Raw genomic sequence first — 23614 nt, forward strand, 5'->3', positions numbered from 1 at the left:
TCCAGTATCTTCCATACTGTCCCTGCGTTGTCCCTAAAATGCTAACCATGGTAGCATTGTTATGCCCCGTACACACGTGCAGATTATCTGAAGACTTTTGTCTTCAGATTTACCTTTTCTATGTAGTGTAAGGGCCTGCCGGATTGCATACAAATTGAAAGTGTTTAGGTGTGACCTCATATTATATGGTTTTGGTAAGTCTACAGACAAAAGTCTTCAGATAATCTGCACTTGTGTACGAGGGCATTAGTTTGCATGTGCGTATCTCTTTACTGGGAAAATCAGGATGCAGTGCCTGCAGTTCTGTTTTCAGCCTGACATCCTGTTGCTGCTACCTGGGATACTGACAGTCCCTTATGTTGGGAGACACACTTTCAATAGTTCTTGTATCGGCATATAGTATCTTAATGCAGAGAGCAATCCTCCGCTATGCTTGTCTGACCTCATCTGTCATACTTTGCATTTAGTAGGTGGATTAGAGCAGAGCATTACTTGCTTAACATCATTTCTCTGCAGTTTGCCGATGCTCTACCTTTTGACAGCATGATCCCCGAAAGGAACCACTGTTCGTCATTCAAGACAGGGCAGAATGAACTAAGCAGTATTGGCATCACAGTGAGGATTTAGCAAACCATGTCTACTCAAACACAATACCGTGTCCTTCTATGCATAAGAATGCCTCTCTGCAGCAGTGGCTCCTGCGGCAAGAAATTATTTTAAACACTGTACATCAAAGTCTATGGAACCATCCATGCACAGAAGTAGTTGTGAAGTTGTTAAGTACAAGGAAAAAGGACACACAAATGTGTTTGAGGAGGCAATGTTTGCTATAGCCTCTCTGTGATGCCAATATTGCTTCGTTTTTTCAACAGCAAAAAGGTTGAAAAAAAAAAAAAAGTAAATTTAGCAAACTTTTATTGGAATAAATATAGGTTTATATGACCTTACCAATACAATCAATTTACTTACATATGCTTTAACCACACAATTGCAAAATAGAGTGGTACAGACAAATGCAAAAATCAATATAGTGCAACCCAACCTCAAAATAATGAATCAATTAATCAAATAAAATATAATAAAGTCCAAAAACGTGTCTCATCTTGTTTAAAAAAAAGAAAACCGCACTTCGTGTCTCCGCCGACAGTGAAACAATGGCAACTCAGCTCAGAGATATGACCCCTACATTACCAGTCAGGTCATAAAAGCACTTGCCCTCTTTAAGGGTTAAATCTCCTGGCGTTCACACCTTTTCCTCATTGTCAGCGCACACAGGAAAATCCAATCATCAAACCAAGAATAAATACATATAAAATCAGAAAAAACTGTTTAATCCAGATAGGAGTTAAAACACACTTACAAACTAAAGCACTATAACCAGAGCTAGTATGGAGCATATTAGACATGGCCGCAGATGACATCACGCCATTGGCCCTGCCCCCTATACGCGTTATGCCAAAGGCAGGGACTTCTTCAGAAGGAGACTCCTATAATATTTTATTAGATTTATTGATAAATTATTTTGAGTTTGGTGAAATCATGTTGAGTGTTTAGCTGGCAATCTAACTTTCTGCATATTGGTTCTTTTTGATATTTTTATTTGGTTGCACTGATTGATTCTTAATACACTGTATGGACAACTGACCTAGAAATTAGCAGGAATTGTCTGTATAGTGCTGCTTTCATGCAGTTGAAAAGCAAACTGTACAACTGGAAACCATGTAAATGTGAACAGGGTCTAAAGTGAAATTCCTTCTGTCTCCCTTTTGCTACATTACATATACCATTGACAGCTTTTTGTTATATCTGCTCAGTAAAAATATCTGTTATTTTATAAATTCAGAGCTGTCCTGTGCATACTTCCCCTATGAACCCAAGGAGCCTAATCAGCCCTTCTTGTTCTTTTTTTGGGACTACAGTATAATTAGCCCTAAGGCCCCTTTCACACCAGTGCGACTGAAAAGTCGCGCAATTTTGCCGCGATTTGTAGACGTGATTTTACCGTGATTGTACTGCGATTTTGACACGATTTTTGGTCATTCCGACTTTTGTGCAACTTTAGGATTGGGTGGGGCAAGGGTCAAAAAGGTGCTTGTGTTTAGCTTTGAGATACAAAGACGGACAGAAGTTGCGCTGAAATCGCGTCTGTATTATTCATGTGCGATTTGCATGCGTTTTTGGAGGGTTTACATTGAGGTCTATGGACATGAAAACGCATTAAAATCGTGGCAAAGTAGTGCAGGAACTACTTTGAAGTCGGTGCGACTTCAAAACGCACTGATGTGAATGGGGCTATTGAAAATAATGGAAAACGACTTGTCATGCGATTTTGCGGTCCAAAATCGCAGGACAAAATCGCACTAGTGTGAATGGGGCCTTATGTATGAAAAATACCACAGGCAGGTTAGGGTTAGTAGTTTACAAAAAGACAATATGTAGTCTTGTTGATGTACTGTATAGCATTTTATATTATATATATATATTTTTTTTTGCTGCTGCTAATTAGTTAAAGTGGTACGGTATTTTATGTCATACCTGGCATTGGGATAGTTCCTCAGTTAAACTGTTGATTTTTTCTTCCAGTTGTAGTACATGATCCTGAATGTTCTGCTTTGCTGCCATTTTTCCAGTCTTTTATTGATAATACAAGTGATGGAGATAAAGGTTTCTTTATCGACAAATGAACTGTAAAAAATACAAAGATAAATATAATATAGCAATTAAAAACATTTTTTTTTTCAAATTCGATTTTTAATGGCCAATTAATAGCCCAGACATACTCTATGCCTTTAGTAAATCACCCTTAGTGCCGGTTCACATTTGTGCGATGCGGGAATGCTGCGAATATACAGCGTGTTCCAGCATCGCATCCGCACCCCTGGCAGTTCACACTGCCATATGCGATACGCTTGGGGTGTCAAGTGAAAGGTAACAACACCCCCAGATCAGATCGCATATCGCAGTGCGATCTGAAAGTTTGCACAGAATCGGATCGCACTAGTGTGAACCACCATGCAATCCGATTCTGCTGCCGACCAAAAAAGGGTCTTGTGCATCTTTTAGTGCAATTACGGTGCAAATTCAGCCATACAAACTGTATGGCTGAATTTGCACCGCACAGAGATCGCATATAATTTTAGGAGCAGTGCGCTCCGAATTACATGCGATCTCTGTGATCGCACAAATGTGAACCGGCACTGATGGGGTTGATTTACTAAAGGCAAATCTACTGTGCACTACAAATGCACCGGAAGTGCACTTGGAAGTGCAGTTGCTGTAGATCTGATGGGAAAATGCAAGGAAAATAAAAAACAGCATTTTTGCTTGCACATGACTGGATGATAGAAATCAGCAGAGCTTCTTCCCCTCAGATCTACAGCGACTGCACTTCCAAAGTGCACTTGCAGTGCATTTGTAGTGCACAGTGGATTTGCCTTTAGTAAATCAACCCCTATGTCTTTAAAGGAATAACTTAAGAGTTACAGAGAGGTACAAATGTGGACTTCTAAAGTAACAGAAGGAATGGGTAGGCTTCATTATAAATATAACTAAATTATTAAGTTAGAAAAAAAATCAATATGGATAAACAAATCTAAGGTCGATGTAAAGACCTGCCAAATTAATATTTTAGTTAGAACTGTAGGATAGGATAGGACAGATGAGGATCAAATGCATGCATATGGAGGAAATTGCATTTTACCATTGGGTATAGAAAAGTTTTTTTATTTTTTTTGGCAGAAGAGACCTAAAAAGTCTCTTCTACCAAAAAACTCTATTTGCTGGCAAACCTTTATTTTCAAAGTTTAGTTCTGCACGTTTTGAAACTGGTAGGTTGAATTAACTGAAGGTTTTAAAGTATGAGGGTTTATGGAGGGAAACGGTCTACTGTGCTATCACTGATATTAGGGGGTGCACACCATCGTCTGAAAAAAGGTCACTATTTTATGCTTTCCAAGCGCAATTCCCGAAAACCCCTAGTAATACATCTACTCAATCCTACCAAGTCCTGTATTCGATCCAAATGAAAATTGGACCAAACCTCATCATCAATCGGCCGATGGCTCAAACACTGTAAATGATATCAGTACCATGAAAGACCTCACACTGGGGCTAATGTACTAAAACTGGAGTGTGCAAAATCTGGTGCAGCTCTGCATAGAAACCAATCGGCTTCCAGTTTTTATTGTCAAAGTTTAATTGAACAATCTGAAGTTAGATGCTGACTGATTACCATGCACTAGATTTGGCATTCTCCATTTTTCGTAAATCAACCCAATGTGTCCTTGCATTATCAACAAGAGAGATTTAGAAAGACTTGGTTCTATTAGACTCAATTTCTGCATCATACCAGCTCATTTGGGCCACTGACACAACCCAGGAAATAGAATAGGGAGCGACCCTATTTTTGCCTATTGACCTATCTTACCAGCTCTCTTGCTTACCCTCTCCCTCTCTCATTTTTTTTTTCCTCCTTTTCCAATCTGTCCTCCTCTTTCTCATTCCATATCTGAACTTTCAGCACCAGAATATTAAACATTTTTTTTTTTTACAGGTTTTTTTTTGTAACCCCCCACCCACCCCCATAGGTAGACTTAGTGGCACTGTCTGTCATGGTCCCCGATCATTTACCTCTAGGATCTACCATGCTTGTATATTGAACACAAGCGCACTGTATTTGTATATCCTTGTACTTACAATCTGCTGGCCTCCTAGGATAGTGTATTTTGTAATTAGCACGTTTGTCATTTTATGTTACATCAATCTAAATAAAAGAATTTTAAAAAAAGTCACTATTTCAGCTTTAGATTCCATAAATTAGGTGTCCAGCAAAATGGCGGAACCTCCATATAAAGTGTGTCAAGTAGACATACAATTGTGGATACGGATTAATCTTCACAAAAATCTCTTAAAAGGATTTGTTCAATGTATGTGCGGAGACCTGTGTTTTTCTGTATTGGATAACAGGTCACAGCTACAGCACATGAAAAACAATATTTTTCCATATGCCCCAATCACGCCACTACATTGGTGTGATGTGTGGTGCAATGCAGTACGGAAAAATGCAGTATGTCTGCATATTTCCACAGAACACTAGATGGCACCTCATGTCATCACACAACAGTGCAACTCTCCACACCGCAGTGCAATGATGTGAATAATTACCATTATCTGGCATTACAAATAAAAGGCAAAAAAAAAGTACATCGTGTGGTGCACTGAAATGCTCATTGCAATTCACTTCTCCATCCACTGACACTAGCCTGCATTAAAAAAAAAGCTATACAAGCTAGTGTAAACCTAGCCTAAATTAAATGAGAGATCACAATAATGCAGACTTCTGTATTAACAAGCCTGCAAACTGCATTTTTGTGCATGCCAAAGTCCGGTACTGCAATAAATAAGGGAGTGCTAACTATAGTTAGATCTGAATGCAGGAAATAACAACGATGCATATCATGAAGGTGAAATATGGGTACAGCTTAAAACCATGTATAAATGGCCATAATTAAACATCTGCACCTGGTTCTAAATGGTACATTATACAGGCAGTCCCCGAGTTACATACATCCGACTTACAAATGGAGAAATACAACAGGAAGTGAGAGGAAATCTACACCTAGAAAGGGAAATTATATCAGTAATCATGGGAAAAAGGTGTCTCCACTGAAGCTCATAACCAATATAACCAATCTTTGTTTTCACAACAACCCAAAATTTTCAAAATCCAATCGTCACAGGGACAGAAAGTGAAGTGAAATCTACTGAACCGGGGCACAGACAGCAAAACAAATGTTACAGGGGTGTTAACCCTTCCTTATGCTATCTACCCTTAAAAAAAATGTACCTGTTCCAACTAACATACAAATTCATATTAAGAACAAACCTACAGAACCGATCTGGTTTGTAACCCGGGGGCTCAACAACTGAAATAATTTACCTCCTCGCCAGCAAACTGGTAATTTTTATGAGGTCTAGAGAGCAACTCTTCCACCCCATTCAAGATGAATCGACAACTTGGAAAGCGAACTTCAACCTCTCAAACTCATGAGAAGGGAGGATAGGAATAGAGCCAAGTTTGAGATAAAACGTTTTCAGAGTAAAAAAAACAGGCAACTGATTTCAGGGATCACACTGTGCAGAAAAGAGCAAGTTTCCATATACCAGAAAAAAGTGTCTGTGTTTATAAGGTTTGGTGGCAATGGTACAATACGGAGTGTGTGGAAAGTCATGTATCAGCAGTGACTTGGGAGCAGAGGTCACAGTGAATCTAAAGGTTTGGTGGCCAAGGAAAGACTGAGCATTTGGAACATTCCTAGTGGCCAGGGAACAGACGATACAGTGAATCTCCAAGATTTGTATGCCAAGGGTTGACACTAATCATGCAGTTAACTGTAACAGAAATTTGTGAATCTGATGCGACTATGTACCCATGGCTCCCAGCCTCCCACTGCTGTAAATCTAATCCAGGGACGAGGGAGTAGGGGCCAGAGCCGAGCCACACTATGTGTGTCAATAAATGCACACAGTGCTGCTGGGGATCGAACCCGCATGATTGACCCCCCTAACAAGCTGTTTACAAGGGATGGGGTACTCAAAGGAAAAGAAGCCAAGAGCCCTGGCAGGGGATCCTAGAAGAGGAGGCTCAGGGCTGCTCGGTGTAAAACCATTGCACAGAGCAGAGAAGGATAACATGTTTATAAATGTGGTATGGGGGGGGTAACAATAGGGTAGGATTTAAACCACTTCAGCTCTTGTACCTGTATACCACTTACTGATGAAAGCAGTTTTTATATATCTGCTATGGGACTTGTGATTTAGCAATAAACTTAATTAGGAGTAGATTTTGTTTTGGAAATATTAAATGTCAATAGGTATATTATTTTTAATGGAATCCACAGATAAAAAACACAGCAAAAATATATATATTTTTTCTGTTTTGACCAGTCTAAGTTTTAAAATAAGTAGCGTTATGTTAGGTTAAAGAGTACATGTTATTCTATAATTTGTCCCATTTATAACGACACTAAAAGTACGCTTTTTTTTTTGTACAAAGCATGGAATGGTAGTTTATAAATTAAATAGCTGCACTTTTTTTTTTTTTAACCACTTGCCGACCGCTCACATGGAGCGTACTGCGGCAAAGTGGCTCGTTATCGTCCAGTGACGTAGACCTACGTCGCTGGACTCCTCCCCTTGTGGGCGGCGCGCGCTCGCCGCCGGAGGCTCGCTCCCGCTGTATTCAGACACCGCGGGAGTCGGGCCAGGGGAGGAGAGGCGGTGATCACCGCCGCTCTTCCCCGATCGTCGGGGATCGAGTGAGGAGATCCGCCCGCTTGTGTAAACAAAGCGGGGCGGCCGGATCTCCTATGTGACAGACAGTGACAGATTACAGGATTCAGCATAGCTGAACATGCGATCTGTGCCTGTGTCACACAATCCCCTCCCCCCACACACGTCAGTAAGCACCAGGCATAAATTAACCCTTTGATTACCAATAAAGTTAACCCCTTTCCCTGCCAGTGTCATTATTACAGAAACCGTGCATATTTATAGCACTGATTACTGTAGTAATGTCACTGGTACCCCCAAAAGTGTCAAAAATGTCAGTTAGGGGTCCAATCTGTCCGCCGCAATGTCGCAGTCCCGCAAAAAAAAAAAAAAAAACGCAGATCGCCGACATTACTAGTTAAAAAAAAATGACTTAAATTTCCCGTAGTTAGTAGCTGCGATAACTTTTGCGCAAACCAATCAAAATACGTTTATTGCAATTTTTTTTACCAAAGATATGTAGCAGAAAACAAATCGGCCTAAAATGTTAAAACATTTTGATTTTTACATTTTTTTGAGGGAATTTCATATAAAAAAAAAAAAAAGTGAAAAATATTGTTATTTTTTCAAAATTGTCGCTCTTTTTTTGTTTATAGCGCAAAAAGTAAAAATCGCGCAGGTGATCAAATACCACCAAAAGAAAGCTCTATTTGTGGGGAAAAAAAGAACAAATTTAATTTGGGTACAGCATCGCACGACCGCGCAATTGTCCGTTAAATTAACGCAGTGCCGAATCGCAAAATATGGCCTGGTCAGGAATGGGGTAAAATCTTCCGGTCTTAAAGTGGTTAAAAATATGCTCATTGAGAATTTTTTTGTCAAAGACATGTAGCTAAATACATTTTGGCCTAAATATATGACAAAAATAGAATATATTGGATATTTTTTAACTGTCAAAGTAGAAAAATATTGTTATTTTTTCAAAATTGTCGCTCTTTTTTTAATAATATCGCAAAAAATGAAAAGCGCAGAGGTGATCAAATACCACCAAAAGAAAGCTCTGTTTGTGGGAAAAAAAGGACATAAATTTTGTTTGGGTACGGTGTTGCATGACCGCGCAATTGTCAGTTAAAGTCGCACAGTGCCAAGTTGCAAAAAGTGGCCTGGACGTAAAGCAGGAAAATCCTCCGGTCCTAAAGTGGTTAATGTTATAAATTTCTAGCCATTTTTTGCGATTCGGCACTGCATTCATTTAACGGACAATTGCGCTGTCATGCGATGCTGTACCAAAATAAAAAATTTATATCCTTTTTTTGCTACACAAATAGAGAGAAATAGAGCTTTCTTTTGGTGGTATTTGACCATCTGTGCGATTTTTATTTTTTGCGCTATAAACAAAAGAGCGACAATTCTGGAAAAAAAAAACTGGATTTTTCACATTCGGCTATATAACATTCCCAAAGAAAAAAAAAAAAAAACAATTTTTTAAATCTAATTTTTTTCATCCTTTCAGGCCAATTTGTATTCTGCTACATATTTTTGGTAAAAAAAAAAAATTGATATTTGCGCAAAAGTTATCAGGTCTTACAACCTAGGGGAAAGATTTGTCATTTTTATTTTTTTTACTAGTAATGGCAGCAATCTGCGATTTTTAGCAGGACTGCCACATTGCGGCAGACAGATCGGACTCCTGACATTTTTGACACTTTTGGGGTGGGGGCAGTGACATTACTACAGTAATCAGTGCTTAAAATATGCACTGTTACTGTAATAATGACACTGGCAGGGAAGGGGGTTAACCCAGGGGTGATCAAAGGGTTAAGTGTGAGCCTAGGGGAGTGATTTCTAAATGTATGGGGGATGGGCTTATGAAATGACAATAGATACCTGTGATCTTATATAGATGTATCGCAGGTGTTCTGTGATCATTTCAGAGAGAACGGTCGGCTGTCTTTACAACAGCTGACCGTCTTCTCTCAGCGGGAAGCGATCGCGGGTTCCCAGCGGCGATCGCGGCCCGCCGGTCCTGTGCATTGGCATCCCTTGCTGCCTCGATCCTGCACAGGACTGCACTTGGCAGAAGTTTGAGAGGGGGAAAGGCATAAATCAGACAATACTGAAGCCAAGTAGCCATTAATGCGTCTGTGGCGTCGGCCAGAGGATCCCGAGACCATGTCACAAACCTTTGAACCTTCAATGGAATGTGTACAAAGTAGAGGGCTGGAACGATCATTCTGCCCACCTCCGAATGCCAGCTACCTCCTGATTCGCCAGGACACGTCTTGTGCCCCCATGGTGATTGACATAGGCCACAGCCATGGCATTGTCTGATTGAATTCGTACCGGACACCCCTGAAGACGAATTGTCCAATAATCCAGACAAAGACTGATCGCTCTGAGTTCCAGTACATTGATAGGCAGTCTGGACTCTTCCCGAGTTCAGACTCAGTGAGCACAAGCTGTGCCGAGGATGCCTCCCCACCCAGACAGGCTGGCATCGGTGGGGACAACTGCCCAGTACAGGGAGAGGATTTCCTTGTCAAAGTGCCAGAGAACGAAGCCACCTCTAGAGACTGTGGATTCTTGTCCCATATCACCAGAATCTCTTTTTGCAGAGATCTCGAGTGGAACTGTGCAAATGGAACCGCCTCGAAGGTAGACACCATCAGGCCCAGCACCCAAATGCAAGCCCGGAGGGATGACCATCTGCTGGACAACAGAAGCTGAATTGCCTTCTGCAATTTCCGTAGTTTTTCCAGAGAAAGCAACGCTCTGGCTCAGGCCGAATCCACCTAGAAAGTCCAGTTTTGTGGACAGAACCAGAGCAGACTTCTGAAGGTTCAGAATCCAACCAAACTCCCTTAGAGATTGCAGAGTAATCTCCAAGACATCAATCAGAGCAGTCAGAGACTCTGCTCACAGACGAACGTCCAGGTACCCCAGTACCGCAATCCCCCACTGAGGCAACAATGCTAGCACCGGGGCCATCACTTTGTGAAGACCCAAGGAGCAGAGGCGAGGCCAAAGATAAACACCACAAGCTAATAATGCTCCACGCCCACGACAAAGCGGAGGAAGCACTAGTGACCGGCACATATGGGAATGTGAAGGAAGGAGTCTTTGATGTTGATAGAAGCGAGAAAATCCTCCAGATGTAAGGACGCCACTACCGTGTAGATGGACTCAATTCTAAACTGCTGCATAAGGCAGTTTAGCACCTTGAAGTCCAGAATTGGACGTACCTTGCCTTCCTTCCAGGGAACTGTATACAGGTTTAAGGAAAACTCCTGAAAACACTTTCCGAAGCCGGAACGGGGACAATCACCCCATGAAGTAACAAGCCTTGCACTGCCCCAAAGTGACCCCGTATGCGATCTGGGGACAAGTGCAGGTTGGGAGGGAAGAACCTTTCCGGAAAAAAAGACCAAAACTCGATCTTGTAGCCGGACTGAATGACTTTGTGGACAAACTTGACCTGTACCAGAGAGGTACACGTATCCGGAAATCAGCGAAGACGTCCCCCCTACCCCAGATATGGGTGAGGGCGCCCCTTCATGCAGAGGAAGCCTTGTCCGCAGGCCTCACAGATAAACTGTAACCCATGAAACAACTGATCTGCCAGTTTCGCAAAGGCAGGGGGAAGCTGTTTACCCTTCAGGTCCCAGCGTAAAAGTTTAGCCCACTCGGCAGTTTGTGACACCAGGGCAATAGTAAATACCAGCCTAAGCCAAACCAGCCATAGTGAAACATATGGCGGGCCAGAGCCTCGGTTCTCCTATCAACCGGATCTTTAAAGGCCAAGGACTCCTCAACTGGAAGTAAGGTAGCTTTATTTAACATGGAAACCGGCGAGTCCACTACAGGTGGGACCGTCCATTTTTTAAGCAGGGAATTCTTATAAGGATACCGCATAGCAAAACGCTTAGGGTGCATTTTGGACAACCCCACTGTTATGTGACAGTTGTAAGCAACAAGGGGGGGGGGGGGGGAACATCCCCACCACAGTGGAGGACCTGTGGTGCCAAAAGGGACTGTCGCCTCCGACCCAGCATCTCCACAATGTTTAACATTTTTCGCTCTGACACAATCAAAGCCTCCACTAGTCCACGAATGGACCACCTACTGGACACCGCAAAAAAAACAGGGGGGGGGTTGCCCTCCAAGCCCCTCTATAGAGGCCCACACAATAGGAAATAGCTCCCTTAAAAGGGGGTTGCCCGCCATGACGCTGACAGGGTATACTGATGGTCCCGCAGGTGCCCTCCACAATAACGGCGGCAAGGTTGCCATCAAAAATTTTGCAGGCTTTGAAGAATGGAGGGAGCCCATGCACTGCAAGTTTGCGGAGTAATAAGAAGTAGAATCCACTGGCTCACTGAGGATTACTGTATCTGGAACTGCCTCCTCCCAGCCGCATACTACTCAAAAGGGTTCTGGGGATGGAAAATCATCTGTTAAGGATTGACGTATGTCTTGCTCCGCTTCAATGCCTCCAAAACTGCCAGAATCCTCCTCTTGTGCATTCAGTGGCATGGGAAGAATGGGGTCTGCATAAAGCAGGCCTTGAGAGGAATTAAGTCCTCCACTTCCTCCCACTGCTCTGCCTCGAGTGTCCTGTCCATAATGCCGAGCAGAGTCAGCTCCAGCAGGAACACACAGCAATTGTGTCACTGATGCATGCATGGTCACGGCTCACCATCCTTGTGGCCATCTCAAATGGGGACAGTACAATGCATGCATCCTTTATCATCAGGCATTGGAATGGGGAAAAAAAGCAGAGCCGGCCTGAGCCTGTCATTGTGCCATACTGACACAGGTACTCATTGACGGCCTTGTGCTGCATGTGCAGCCGCTGCAGCATTGCCAAAGTCGAGTTCCACCTGGTGGGCATGTCACAAATCAGGCCTCTTATGGGCAGGTGCAATTCTCACTGAATTTCAGCCAACCGAGCACTGTGAAAGTATGACCACCTGAAATGGCTACATACTCTTCTGACCTGCTTTAGCAGATCTTCCAACCCTTGAAACCCATTTAAGAAACACTGCACCACCAAATTGAGGGCATGTACCTCTAGGCCTGCCCCTGCAGAGCTAAAGGGAATCTCTGCTCCAGTGTGTCTCTTGTCCCCTATACAGATTAGCTGAAGCACTGCATGGCACCTTTTAGGTGGGCATGGAGGAGGAGGGGGAGGGGGATGAAGGGGTGGAGTTGACAAATCTTGCATCATCACCACTAGCTGTATGGAGATGTGGAGGCACAACAAGCTGCAGCATTGAGCCCTGTCCTGAATCCTTTCTGAGTTGCAAGCAGAGTTACCCTGTGTGCTGTGAACAAAATATATCATCCCTGACCATGCTTGCTGGACCATGTGTAAGCAGTAATGTGGACCTTACAGCTGACTGCCTTGCTCAGCGATGCCACAACACTGCCTTCCACATGATAGTAGAGAGCTGGAATGGACTTACGTGAAAAGAAAGAGCGACCGGGAACCTGCCACTGTGGTAGAGCACATTCTGCAAATTCACAGAAGTGGGAAGAATCCACCAGGCAGAAAGGCAGGAGTTGTAAAACAAGCAGCTTTGACAAGCTTGAATTTAGTCGCTAGGCATGTGGGTGGCAGTGACAATTTTTTTTTTTTTTTCGCTGCAGCCAAGCCAATGGAGCAGAGAAATTTGCCTGCTATAGTCTACAGCTGGTGGTGTGCTACTGGCAGACGTGCTGCAAGAACCTGGAACATCCTGCGCTATACCATCATCCCTGTCAGTGGAGGCTGCTGAGAGGTCATAATGTATAGCGGGGGTAGACCGGAAAGGTAATGAGTGAGGAGGAGTAGAATTGCCTCCCTTGTGTGGCTTTCAGGTCTACTCTTCAATGATGGCTGTCCCTTTGGGGTTGTGCCTCACCCTCGCTTTCCTCTGCTCTATCCGACACCCAAGCTGCATTAGTGACCTCATCATCATTAGCCCCTCCATCCTCATTATCACTGGAGACAATTTGGCAAAAGGCTATGGCTGGGGGAACATGACTGCCAATTTGTTGTTTATTGATGTTCTCCCCTCTCTGTAGACTCATGTTCCTACCTTCCTCAACCTCAGAACCAACATTTGAATCAAGTAATGGCTGTGCATCGTCAAGGAGCAAGTGGCTGACGCTGTGTTGAAATAACTCAGTTGACTCCTCCATGCCTAATGCTGGGGATATGGCAGGAGTAGCTGTGGACAAGGAGGCAGAATGAGCCACTTTGGTAGCTTTAGTGGACTGCGCATTAGTCTCTGCTTGGGTGACGGAGGATGAGGATGGTTTAGTAAGCCAGTCCACCACCTCCTCTGCATGCTGTAGCTTGATAGCACGGGCAACATCACTAAACAAAAGAAATAATGCCCTGCCTGAGGACAGACCATGTCCACCTTTGCCTGTGGACACATACGCAGCTGGTCACCTCACAGTGCAATGGAAACATCTGCCTCTCCTTGTTCCTTGTTGGCCTCCCAGACATGATTGGGGGGGGGGGGGGGGCGTTGTGTGTGTGGAAATGTGTACGTGGATGCACTTTAATCAATGGAAAGTGGTGTTTGGTGCACTTAAACTTGAGTACTCACTACACAGACACACTCCAAATAAACAAAAGTGAAAAGAGAAAAACAAAAATAAAGAGGTTCGGAAGCACAGAGGATGTTACAAGGAGGCAGAAAAACACAGAACCAAACTATTTCTTGAAAAATAGATAACATGGCCATTAGGTAGTGGGGGAGTATGGATTATTTTTGGACAAAAAGGATATTGTTTAGTGCAGCCTTTTCTCAACCAGGGTGCGCCCAGGCACCCTTAGGTTTCTTCAGGGGTGCCTTGAGGTTTCTTCATTGGTGCCTTGGCAAAATGCCAAAACATTGCCCCAAAACTGTATACAAGCCAATTGGTGGATGAAACCTGCCCCTTAGTTAAAGCCACAGGTTTTCATTGTATACACAAACATCATCACAACCTTCTAAATGCTAACCTCCTAACAACCAATGACATCATTTGTTGATAAGGAGGATGTCACCTGTCTGAATATCATCCTTGTTTGACCCTCCCCTGACTCTCTCCATCAGCTTTGGGGTCTCATTTGCTAAATGATGGAGAAAAGCTGAGGGAGAATAGAAACATTGCAATACTAGTCAATACCCGTTTGCAAAAGTGTATTTGCTTTGGAAGAATAAATCATCTTTAACGTTGGCTGTCCTACATGTACTGATGTTGCAGCATTGTATAAAACTATCAGAATAGTTTTCACATTTTAGAATGGGGCACCTCAAGACTGTCCATAATTTTGGAGGGTGCCTTGACTGAAAATAGGTTGAGAAATACTGGTTTAGGGTCACTTTAGGGGTCGGTTTCCATTTTGTTAATTGAGCTGTGTTGATCTGCATCAGTCAAGGCAAGCTCAATATAAGGACACATACTAGAGAAAACAATTGTTCATATCACATCACTGTGTGTGGGTGGGTTGTGAATAAAACAGATGTGCTGCTTTACTACAGTGTGCAACACACCACACCTATTAGCGGAGCACAGCTTATAACAGTTGGGGCCATGCTTTGTGTTGTTCCAAAGCATCACATGGTTTACCTTCATTTTTTTTTAAGTATCACAAAGTGATATCTAAATCAAGTCTATGCAGCACAGCAAACTGGGGAGATTTACTAAGGCAGGCCATACACGGAAGCCGTCCCTGCCAGGAGAAAACAGAGAGGTACCTGGTAAATCTTTTTCTAAGAAGTCTTCAAGGGCAGCACCTGAGAGATAGGCTCCTCCAACCTGAATCAGGAAGAACATTAGTCCACCATTATAAAAATGCCAGTCATATCTTCTGGCTCAGTAATATCAAAGCACCAAGGAACCCTCAGTAAGTTTTAGAATCCGCAAAATCCCTTTTATAATGTTGTTTAGGGCGGGAACGGATGTTGCTCTGGAAGACTTCTTAAAAAAAAGGAGTTACCAGAGGTACCCAACTCTGTTTTCTCTAACTCTAATTTCTCTATTCGTCTTCCAGGGCAGGACCTGAGAGGATGTACCAAGCAATAATTACTAGGGAAGGGAAAAAGTCTGGAGGCACCTTGCAACCAAACATCTGGTCCTGACTGGACAGCTGGTCGATGCGGTAATGCCTTGCAAAGGTATTGGAGCTTGACTATGTTGCTGCCCTGCTCAGCAGGGTGAGGTTTAATGCTTGGTACCCTGACTGAATAGCAAGCTTTATCCATCAGGCTGTCGTACTTTTCGAAGCCGACTTCCCTTTGCTCACTCCTGCATTGAGGATGAATACAGTGGGTTTTTTTTTTCGCCAATCTTTAGTTCTCTCAAGGTAAGCTATCAGGATCTTTCTTACATCTAGCTTGTTGTGACTTTTCCTGCTATCCATTTAGCTTGGGAGGGAGAGAATACCCACCTTATGAGTTCTGTGAAATATAATCAAATGTTTGTTGTATAATTGTAATGTGGTACCAACATCCCTGGTAATGTTGCAAAAAAAAAAACAAGGAGTTAAGTGAAAACCCAAATAAAAGAACTATTTGGGATATCCAGATGTAATTACAGATACACTTGCATACATCTAACTAAAGTTTGGTAAGCTCCAATTTCAATAGAGCTATGAATCCCTACAAACCCAGAGCCCTCTAAGCTATGGTATTGCATAATATTTTTATGCTCTACAGAAAGAAGTGCCACACTGTCTGGCCAAACAACCCTATGGGCATTTCATGAGCTACCAGATACCGATACTATCACATACAGGAACTCTAAGGCAAATTAATATATTATATAATCCTACACCCCTGAAGAAGCGGAGTGTTGAAACCCGCGAAACATGTTGGGTTAATGCCCGGTACCCTGGTTTGGGGTCACCGGAGCTTGCATAACATCTATACTGCCTGCAATGTTCAGAACTGTATGTAATTGATATGACTACGATGGTAATCTGTTCTGTACAATTTTTATTTTATAATTTCTCTTCTTTATTTTGTATGTAATTTTTAATGGAATAATAAAATTTATATTTTTATACATGGTGGTTTTCCATCGTTGATCCAAGTACCGTTAAAATCCCACTAGCCCTCAACCATTCTTCTTGCTTATCTCTTCCTTGCTTATCTCTTTTTTTTCTTATATATTTTTTTCATCCAATTTTTTCTTTCCTTTTCTTCCCCCCCCCCTCCCCTTTCCTCCCCCCTTTTCTTTCCTTTCTCCCCCTCTCCTTTTTCCTCTTCTTCCCTTCTTCCCTCCCTATTACCCTCCCTTGTTTTTCCTGCTTTTTCCTTTCATCTTTTTTTTCCCCCCTTCTTGCCAACTCTATATTTTCTTTTTCTCCCTTTGCATTCCTTTTCTTTTGCTTTTCTCCGGCGTGTGATTCTCTCACTCCCAGGTTTCTCTGTTTTCTCCCTCTCTGTTCATTTCTCTATTTCACCCCTTCTGGATCTTTTCCACTCCAAACACGGTGTTTGTGTTAGACCCTCACACCAGGGTTTTCACTTGAGTTCTGTGAAATGTTAGAGACTTTTGGTAGGAAGGCTGGGTCTGTTATGAGGATAATTTTATCTGTCAGAATTAAACAGTATGGTTATATCATGGATAGAGCCTGAATTTCACTGACTCTTCTTGCAGATACCAGCGCCACCAGGAGTACGGTTTTTAGCGCAAGGTATTTATCCAAACATTTGAGTACCGTGGAGAGGTCCCATGTCGGAGTTCTGCTGAACTTCATAGGAGTGGCCTTTTTTAAAGAGAGAAGGAATCTTAGGAGCATGTCTTCTGCCAGCCTAACATCTAGGTGGAAAGATAGGGCTGCCACCTGAACCTTCAAAGTGTTATGGGAAATGCCCTTGTCCGCTCCTTCCTGTAAAAAAAATCTAAGATTGTCTCGGTTTCCTCTGCTTTTGTACCAGAAGACAAACTTTTTCCTCCTTTTTCATAGATGGCTCTAGTCACAGGTTTCCTGCTGGCTAAGATGGTGTCAATAACCCTGTTAGACAGACCTTTGTACTGTAACCTCATCCTTTCAGGAACCAGGCCAAATGCTTCCTGACCTTGTGGCTCAGGTGGTTGACTAGCCCTTGCGACAGGAGGTTTGGTATGTCTGGAAGTGTTAGATGAGGCTGAATGCTGAGGTTTCTTAAGTGATTGAACCATGGTCCCCTCATGCTTGAGCCTGCATGGGACTTTGGTGTTAGTTTCGCCTTTTCTCCGTTCACGCTCCTCCCTAAGCCCTGCAGGATATTCTCTTTTGTAGATTTGCATCTAGTTCGTCTTCTGATTCACAGAATCGTAGCTTTTCTGGATATGGCCCTACCCCTATTATTTGCGGTCTTAGGTTTTTTTTTAGGGCTTCTGCCATTAGCTTTGAGAAGATCCTGGGTGCTGACGAGGTGCCAACCGGCAGAACTGTGTATAGAAACTATGGAGTGTTAGCCGGGCCCTGCACCGCAAATCTTAGGCATCTTTGGTAGCTTTTTTCTATCGGTACATGTAGATGTGCATCCTGCCAAACCACTGTGGCTTTGAAAACTCCCAGATACTTGATTGGGGGGCGAGAGGAAACCGCTATCCGGGTAGCTTACTGCTGCCATACCAAGGAAAAAAAAACTGAATTTTTGTAAAATCTTACCGTAAAATTCCTTTCTCTGAGTCCTCCGACAGTCGCCGCCCACTCACAAGTCTTCACCAATGGGTATTGACCTTTGCTCCGTAGGAGTAGCTAGGCAACAAGAATTGTTAATACAAAAGCTTTTAGCATAGACACACCCGTAGGGGCTGTCCCCCCAGTCAATACCTCCCTGCACCAGCATTCCCAACTCAGTTTGGTAGCATAGCAGTAAGAGTACACAAAAACCCCAAAAGAGGGGCGGGGGGCGGCGACTGTCGGAGGACTCAGAGAAAGGAATTTTACGGTAAGATTTTACAAAAATTCAGTTTTCTCTTACGTCCTCCGACAGTCGCCGCCCACTCACAAGTCTTCACCAATGGGATGTCCCAAAGCAGTGTAGACATGAGGGGTGGGAGACGCAACCGTAGAAAGGCAAGGCAGTACCCACAATAGAGAAAGGAACCTTACCACAGTAAGAGAACCAACTGGGCAACAACCCAGGAAAACAAGTAACCCAGGGGTAAAACACCCCAATATCCAAGTGCTCACCAAAACAAGGGTCCCTAGGAAACTGCCGCACTGAGAACTTTACGGCAAAAGGAGGCATCAGCCGATGCCTGAACATCCACCTTATAAAACTTTGAGAAGGTGTGAACGGACGACCAAGTCGCCGCCTTACACACCTGGGCCACAGAAGCCTGATGACGGTAAGCCCAAGACGTACTCAAAGACCTGGTAGAGTGCGCCTTCACAGGGAAGGGAGGAACCTTCGCCTTCAAGGCATAGGCTTGTTCAATGATCTGTCTGATTCATTTGGCGATGGTCGCAGCCGACGCCGCCATGCCCTTCCGAGGTCCCTCAGGAAGAACAAAGAGGAAATCCGACTTGCGAAAAGATTTAGTGGACGACAGGTAAACCCTGATCGCCCGGACAACATCCAAGGAATGTAAGGCAACCTCCTTCGGATGCTTAGGCTTCGCGCAGAGCGAAGGCAAAACAATGTCTTCATTCAGGTGAAATTCCGAGATCCTTTTCGGAAGAAAAGATGGGTTGGGCCGCAGGACCACCTTATCCTTGTGGACCACCAGGTAGGGAGAATTGCAGGACAAAGCCGCCAGCTCCGACACCCTGTGAGCCGAAGTGATCGCCACCAAAAAGGCAACCTTCTTGGATAAGAGAGACAACGAGATCTCCCTGATCTTTTCAAAGGGAACCTGTTGCAACACGGACAGAACCAAGTTCAAGTCCCATGGAGGTAAAGGGTCCCTCCTAGGAGGGGCCAAATGTCGCACCCCCTGAACAAAGGTGCTAACCAATGAATTAGACGCCACAGGGTGTTGAAAGAGAACGGCCAGCGCAGAAATCTGACGCTTAATCGTGGCCAACGCCAAACGCTGGTCCACGCCCGTTTGAAGGAAAGCCAACACTCTCGACACCGAGTATGAGCGAGGGGAATACCCCCTGGACTCACACCAGGCAAAATATGCCTTCCAAGTACGGTAGTAAATCTTCCCCGAAGAGGCTTTTCTAGCCTTGATCAAAGTGGGAATGACCTCAGGGGAGAGACCCCTATCCTTCAGGACCTGGCTTTCAACAGCCAGGCCGTTAAAGCCAGCGACTGTAAAGCAGGATGGAATATCGGTCCTTGAGACAGAAGATCTTCTCGAAGTGGCAGGCGCCACGGAGCGTCGACCGCCAGATTTACGAGGTCTGCGTACCAAGACCGGCGAGGCCAGTCCGGCGCCACCAGAATCACCGTGTGCGGTTCCGAGGCTAACCTGTGAAGAAGCCTGGACAGCAGCTGAATCGGTGGAAAGGCATACATCAGACGATACTGATGCCAGGGCGCCACTAACGCGTCTGAGGCGTCTGCCCGAGGATCGCACGTCCGTGCCACGAACCTTTCCACCTTGTTGTTCAGACAAGACGCGAACAGGTCCACATCCGGGGAACTCCACTTCGCGCACAACATCTGGAAGACATCCGGGTGAAGGGACCATTCTCCCTGGTCCAGAGTCTGGCGACTCAGATAATCCGCCTGCCAGTTCTCCACCCCCGGAATGTGAACTGCCGTCTCGGCCCAAGACAGAATGCCGGCTACTTCCCGAGCCGTTCGGGCACTCCTGGTGCCCCCTTGGTGGTTGATGTAGGCCACCGCGGTGGCATGGTCCGTCTGAACCCGAACTGGACGGCCCCGAAGCTGGTCCGTCCATCTTAGAAGGCAAAGCTTTATCGCTCTCAATTCCAGAATGTTGATCCTCCTCCGACCAAGTTCCCTGGGCGGACAGAACGCCCAGAACACCACCCCAGCCCGACAGGCTGGCATCCGTGGTGAGTACCGTCCATAATAAATGGACGAAAAGACTTGCCCCCCGACACCGCCGGGGACTGGAGCCACCACAGAAGATCCCTTCTGGTGTCGTGGCTCAACGAGATCCGCAGATCCAGGGATTGCGGCCGCCCGTCCCACTCGGCCAGAATCTCCGCTTGGAGACCCCGCGTGTGAAACTGGGCAAAAGGGATCGCCTCGAAAGACGAGACCATTAAACCTAGACATCTCATGCATGTCCGGAGAGACGAGTGCCGGTTGTCCCTGAGGGACCTGACCTCGTCCTGAAGAGTCCGAAGCTTGTCCTCCGGCAGGAAGACCTTCGCTTGGACAGAGTCCAGAATCATTCCCAGGTAGGGAAGGCGAACCGAAGGACACAGAGTCGACTTCGGAATGTTTATGGTCCAACCGAACTCCTGCAGAGTCCACATCGTGGTGGACAGGTCGGTCACCAGGCTCTGACTGGCGTTTGACCTTATCAGGATATCGTCCAGATACCCCAAGACAGCAATGCCCTGTGCACGCAACAGGGCCAGAACCGGCGCCAGCACTTTGGTAAAAACCCGCGGAGCCGAAGCGAGACCGAAAGGTAACGCCACGAATTGGTAGTGATCCTCCGCAATGGCGAATCGAAGGTACCTCTGGTGACCCTCGAAAATGGGGATGTGTAGGTACGCATCCTTCAGATCGATGGAGGCCATGAATTCCCCCGGACTCAGGGCAGCCATCACTGAGCGCAGGGATTCCATGCGAAACTTGCGAACCCGCACAAAGCGGTTCAGAGCTTTCAAGTCCAGAATCGGACGCACTTTGCCCTCCTTTCTGGGCACAGTGAACAGATTGGAGTAAAAGCCCCGAAATCTGTCCCGATGAGGCACCGGGACCACCACCCCCTGGGCCCGCAGGTCCCGCACTGCTAGGTGCAAATCCTGCAAGCGCTCCGGAGACAGCTGAAGATTTGAGGGAAAAAATCTGCCCGCCGGCCGAGAGAGAAATTCGATCTTGTAACATGATCGAACGATTTCCTGAACCCATCTGTCCCGAATGCGGGCCAGCCAAGGTTGTAGGAAACCGCGCAGACGTCCCCCCACCCCAGAAACGGGTGAGAGCGCCCCTTCAGGCGGAAGTGGTATGGGAAGCTGAACCGGACTGGCCGGACTTCTGCTTCCCCGCCCACGGCTTCTTCTGGGAGCCTTGCCCTTGGACTGCGACCGAAATGCACGAAAGGACCCCTGAGCGGGCCTAGACGAGGAATTACGTTTTCCACGGAAAGACTTGTAAGACTGGGGTAGGAGAGTACTCTTGCCCCCTGTAACCCCTTTTATCAGGGTATCCAAAGCCTCGCCAAAAAGGCGAGATCCCGCGTAGGGAAAATCCGCCAGCGTCTTGCGAGAAGATTGGTCGACCGACCAATTCTTCAGCCAGATCAGACGACGATTCAGTATCGCCACGCTGGACAGGCGCGCAGCCAAGGGAGCTAAATTCAAGTCTGCATCGCACAAGTACATGACACCCTGATGGATCTGGTCCACCATAGCCAACGTGGTAGGTGAAGCGGAATCAGCCGCCAAGGTGCGCCTGAGCATCTTAGTCCTATCAGCAACAGCCTGTGCCGCCATAATGGAAGCAAAAATAGGCTTCAGCATAGAACCAGCCACCATATAGGCATGACGGGCAAGAGACTCTATTCTCCTGTCCGTAGGGTCCCGGAAAACCGGGGTATCCTAAGAAGGCACCACAGTAGATTTGTTCAAAACGGCTACCGCGTGATCCACCGGAGGCGCCACACACCAACGCTCGTCGGTGGCAGGAGCAAACGGATAAAGCAATTTAAACTTATTTGGCACAGTAAAGGGCTTCTTTAAATTGCGCCACTGTTCATTAACCGTATGGTGAAATTCAGCAGGGCAGGGAAAAACCTGCGCTGATTTGCGAGTCCTGTGTCCCAAAGGAAGACATCCTAGCAGGAGGAGGAGGCTCATCCTCCAGGTGCAAGGTGTCCTTTATGGAAGCAATCAGCTCATTCACGAGTGCAAGCTCTTCAGGCGAGCCAGGGGGAGAAACATCAACCCCCTCCACCTCAGGCTCCCCCTCAGACCCCACAAGGTCCAAAGATGAGCGGGACCCTGAGAAGGGCACGCCAGCCACATAGCCCTCTGAATCAGAGGAAATGGATAACCTGGCCCTTTTTGCGGATCGTTCAGCCAGCAGCATCTGCACCCGAGACACTAAGGAAGCCACTACAGTGGTCAGATCGGCCCCCTCGGGGGGGTGCAGCAGCCCCCTGGTCCCCCACCAGGGCGGGGGGGAAACTTGCTATCCTGAGAATCCATGCCCCAGTACAGAAAAGTATAAAGGTACTGGCCCTTTAATACCACGGCGAGCGCAGCCCACCGCACACTGCTGTATGCACTGACCCCGCAGGGATAGACAATACTGAGCAAGGAATGACAGGACAAGAAGGTAAAAACCTGGAGAGAGCACACCAGACTGCTGCCACCGATCGCTGTTCCCACAGAAAGAGGAAGTGATGCAATGCTGACTGACTGATATAGCCTATGGAAGGCTCCAGCAAAATGGCCGCTCGGCCGAGGGAGAAGGCTACAATAAAATGGCGCCGCCATGTGCATGATGAGCACCGCCCGCCAAAATGGCGGCGAATGGCGCCAAAACACGGCGCTGCATAGGGACAGGGCCGGTCACAGTATACAGGCAAATAAAATGGCGGATCGCCGCAGCGACCGCCGCACACACACGTCTGCACACAAACTGCACCCAGAGCATAATAAACAGCAGAGCAGGATGGCCCCCCTCGCAGCCCACAGGCAGTGCAGCCACACAGGGATCTGACAGGGAGCCCGCAGTTACACAGACATGGAGGGTAATACACAGCCACAGACTGACACCCATACAGAAGGTCTCCACACAGAAGGTGCTTACCGTACCAGATTGCGTGGGGAGCCGTCTCCAGCGACAAACCGCTATCAGGGCAGACAGGGAGTGCCGCAGCCAGGACGCTTGTGGACCGCAGTCATGGCGTCCAGTGAGGTAGCCACCTCACAGGCAGCATCCCTGCAGCGAACAGGGATGGGTCGTTCAATGTGCCAGGGTAAAACCTAAGCTGAACGCTCGATGGCAGGCTGGGGATCCATATGGCTCTCAGCCCTGGGATCCAGGGCGACCAGTCCGAGACCCAGCTCCGCTTGATGATTCTTCATCAGAAGATCCCTAAACTAAGGCTGACAAAATAACAGCTAGCAAGGAAAAGAGAAAAAATACTTGAAATAAAATCAAAGAAAGGGTAGAAGGCTGAGACTGAGCCCCAGCACAGGATAGCCAGCTACTCCTAAGCTAGGCAAGATCAAACTGAGTTGGGAATGCTGGTGCAGGGAGGT

At 45.8% G+C, this 23614-nt stretch overlaps 1 protein-coding gene across 1 annotated transcript in view; it reads right to left on the minus strand.

The window, feature by feature from the left end:
* Positions 1–23614, minus strand: part of CNTLN (centlein) — a 712784-nt gene that overhangs the window by 684597 nt on the left and 4573 nt on the right. Inside the window, exon 2 of the mRNA XM_082272784.1 lies at positions 2536–2685. Within this exon, the coding sequence (XP_082128910.1) occupies positions 2536–2622 (87 nt within the window). The 5' untranslated portion in view covers positions 2623–2685. The remainder of the gene's footprint in view (positions 1–2535; positions 2686–23614) is intronic.

The sequence above is a fragment of the Pelophylax lessonae genome, assembly GCF_965119305.1.
Source record: "Pelophylax lessonae genome assembly, chromosome: 1".
Classification (NCBI taxonomy): domain Eukaryota; kingdom Metazoa; phylum Chordata; class Amphibia; order Anura; family Ranidae; genus Pelophylax; species Pelophylax lessonae.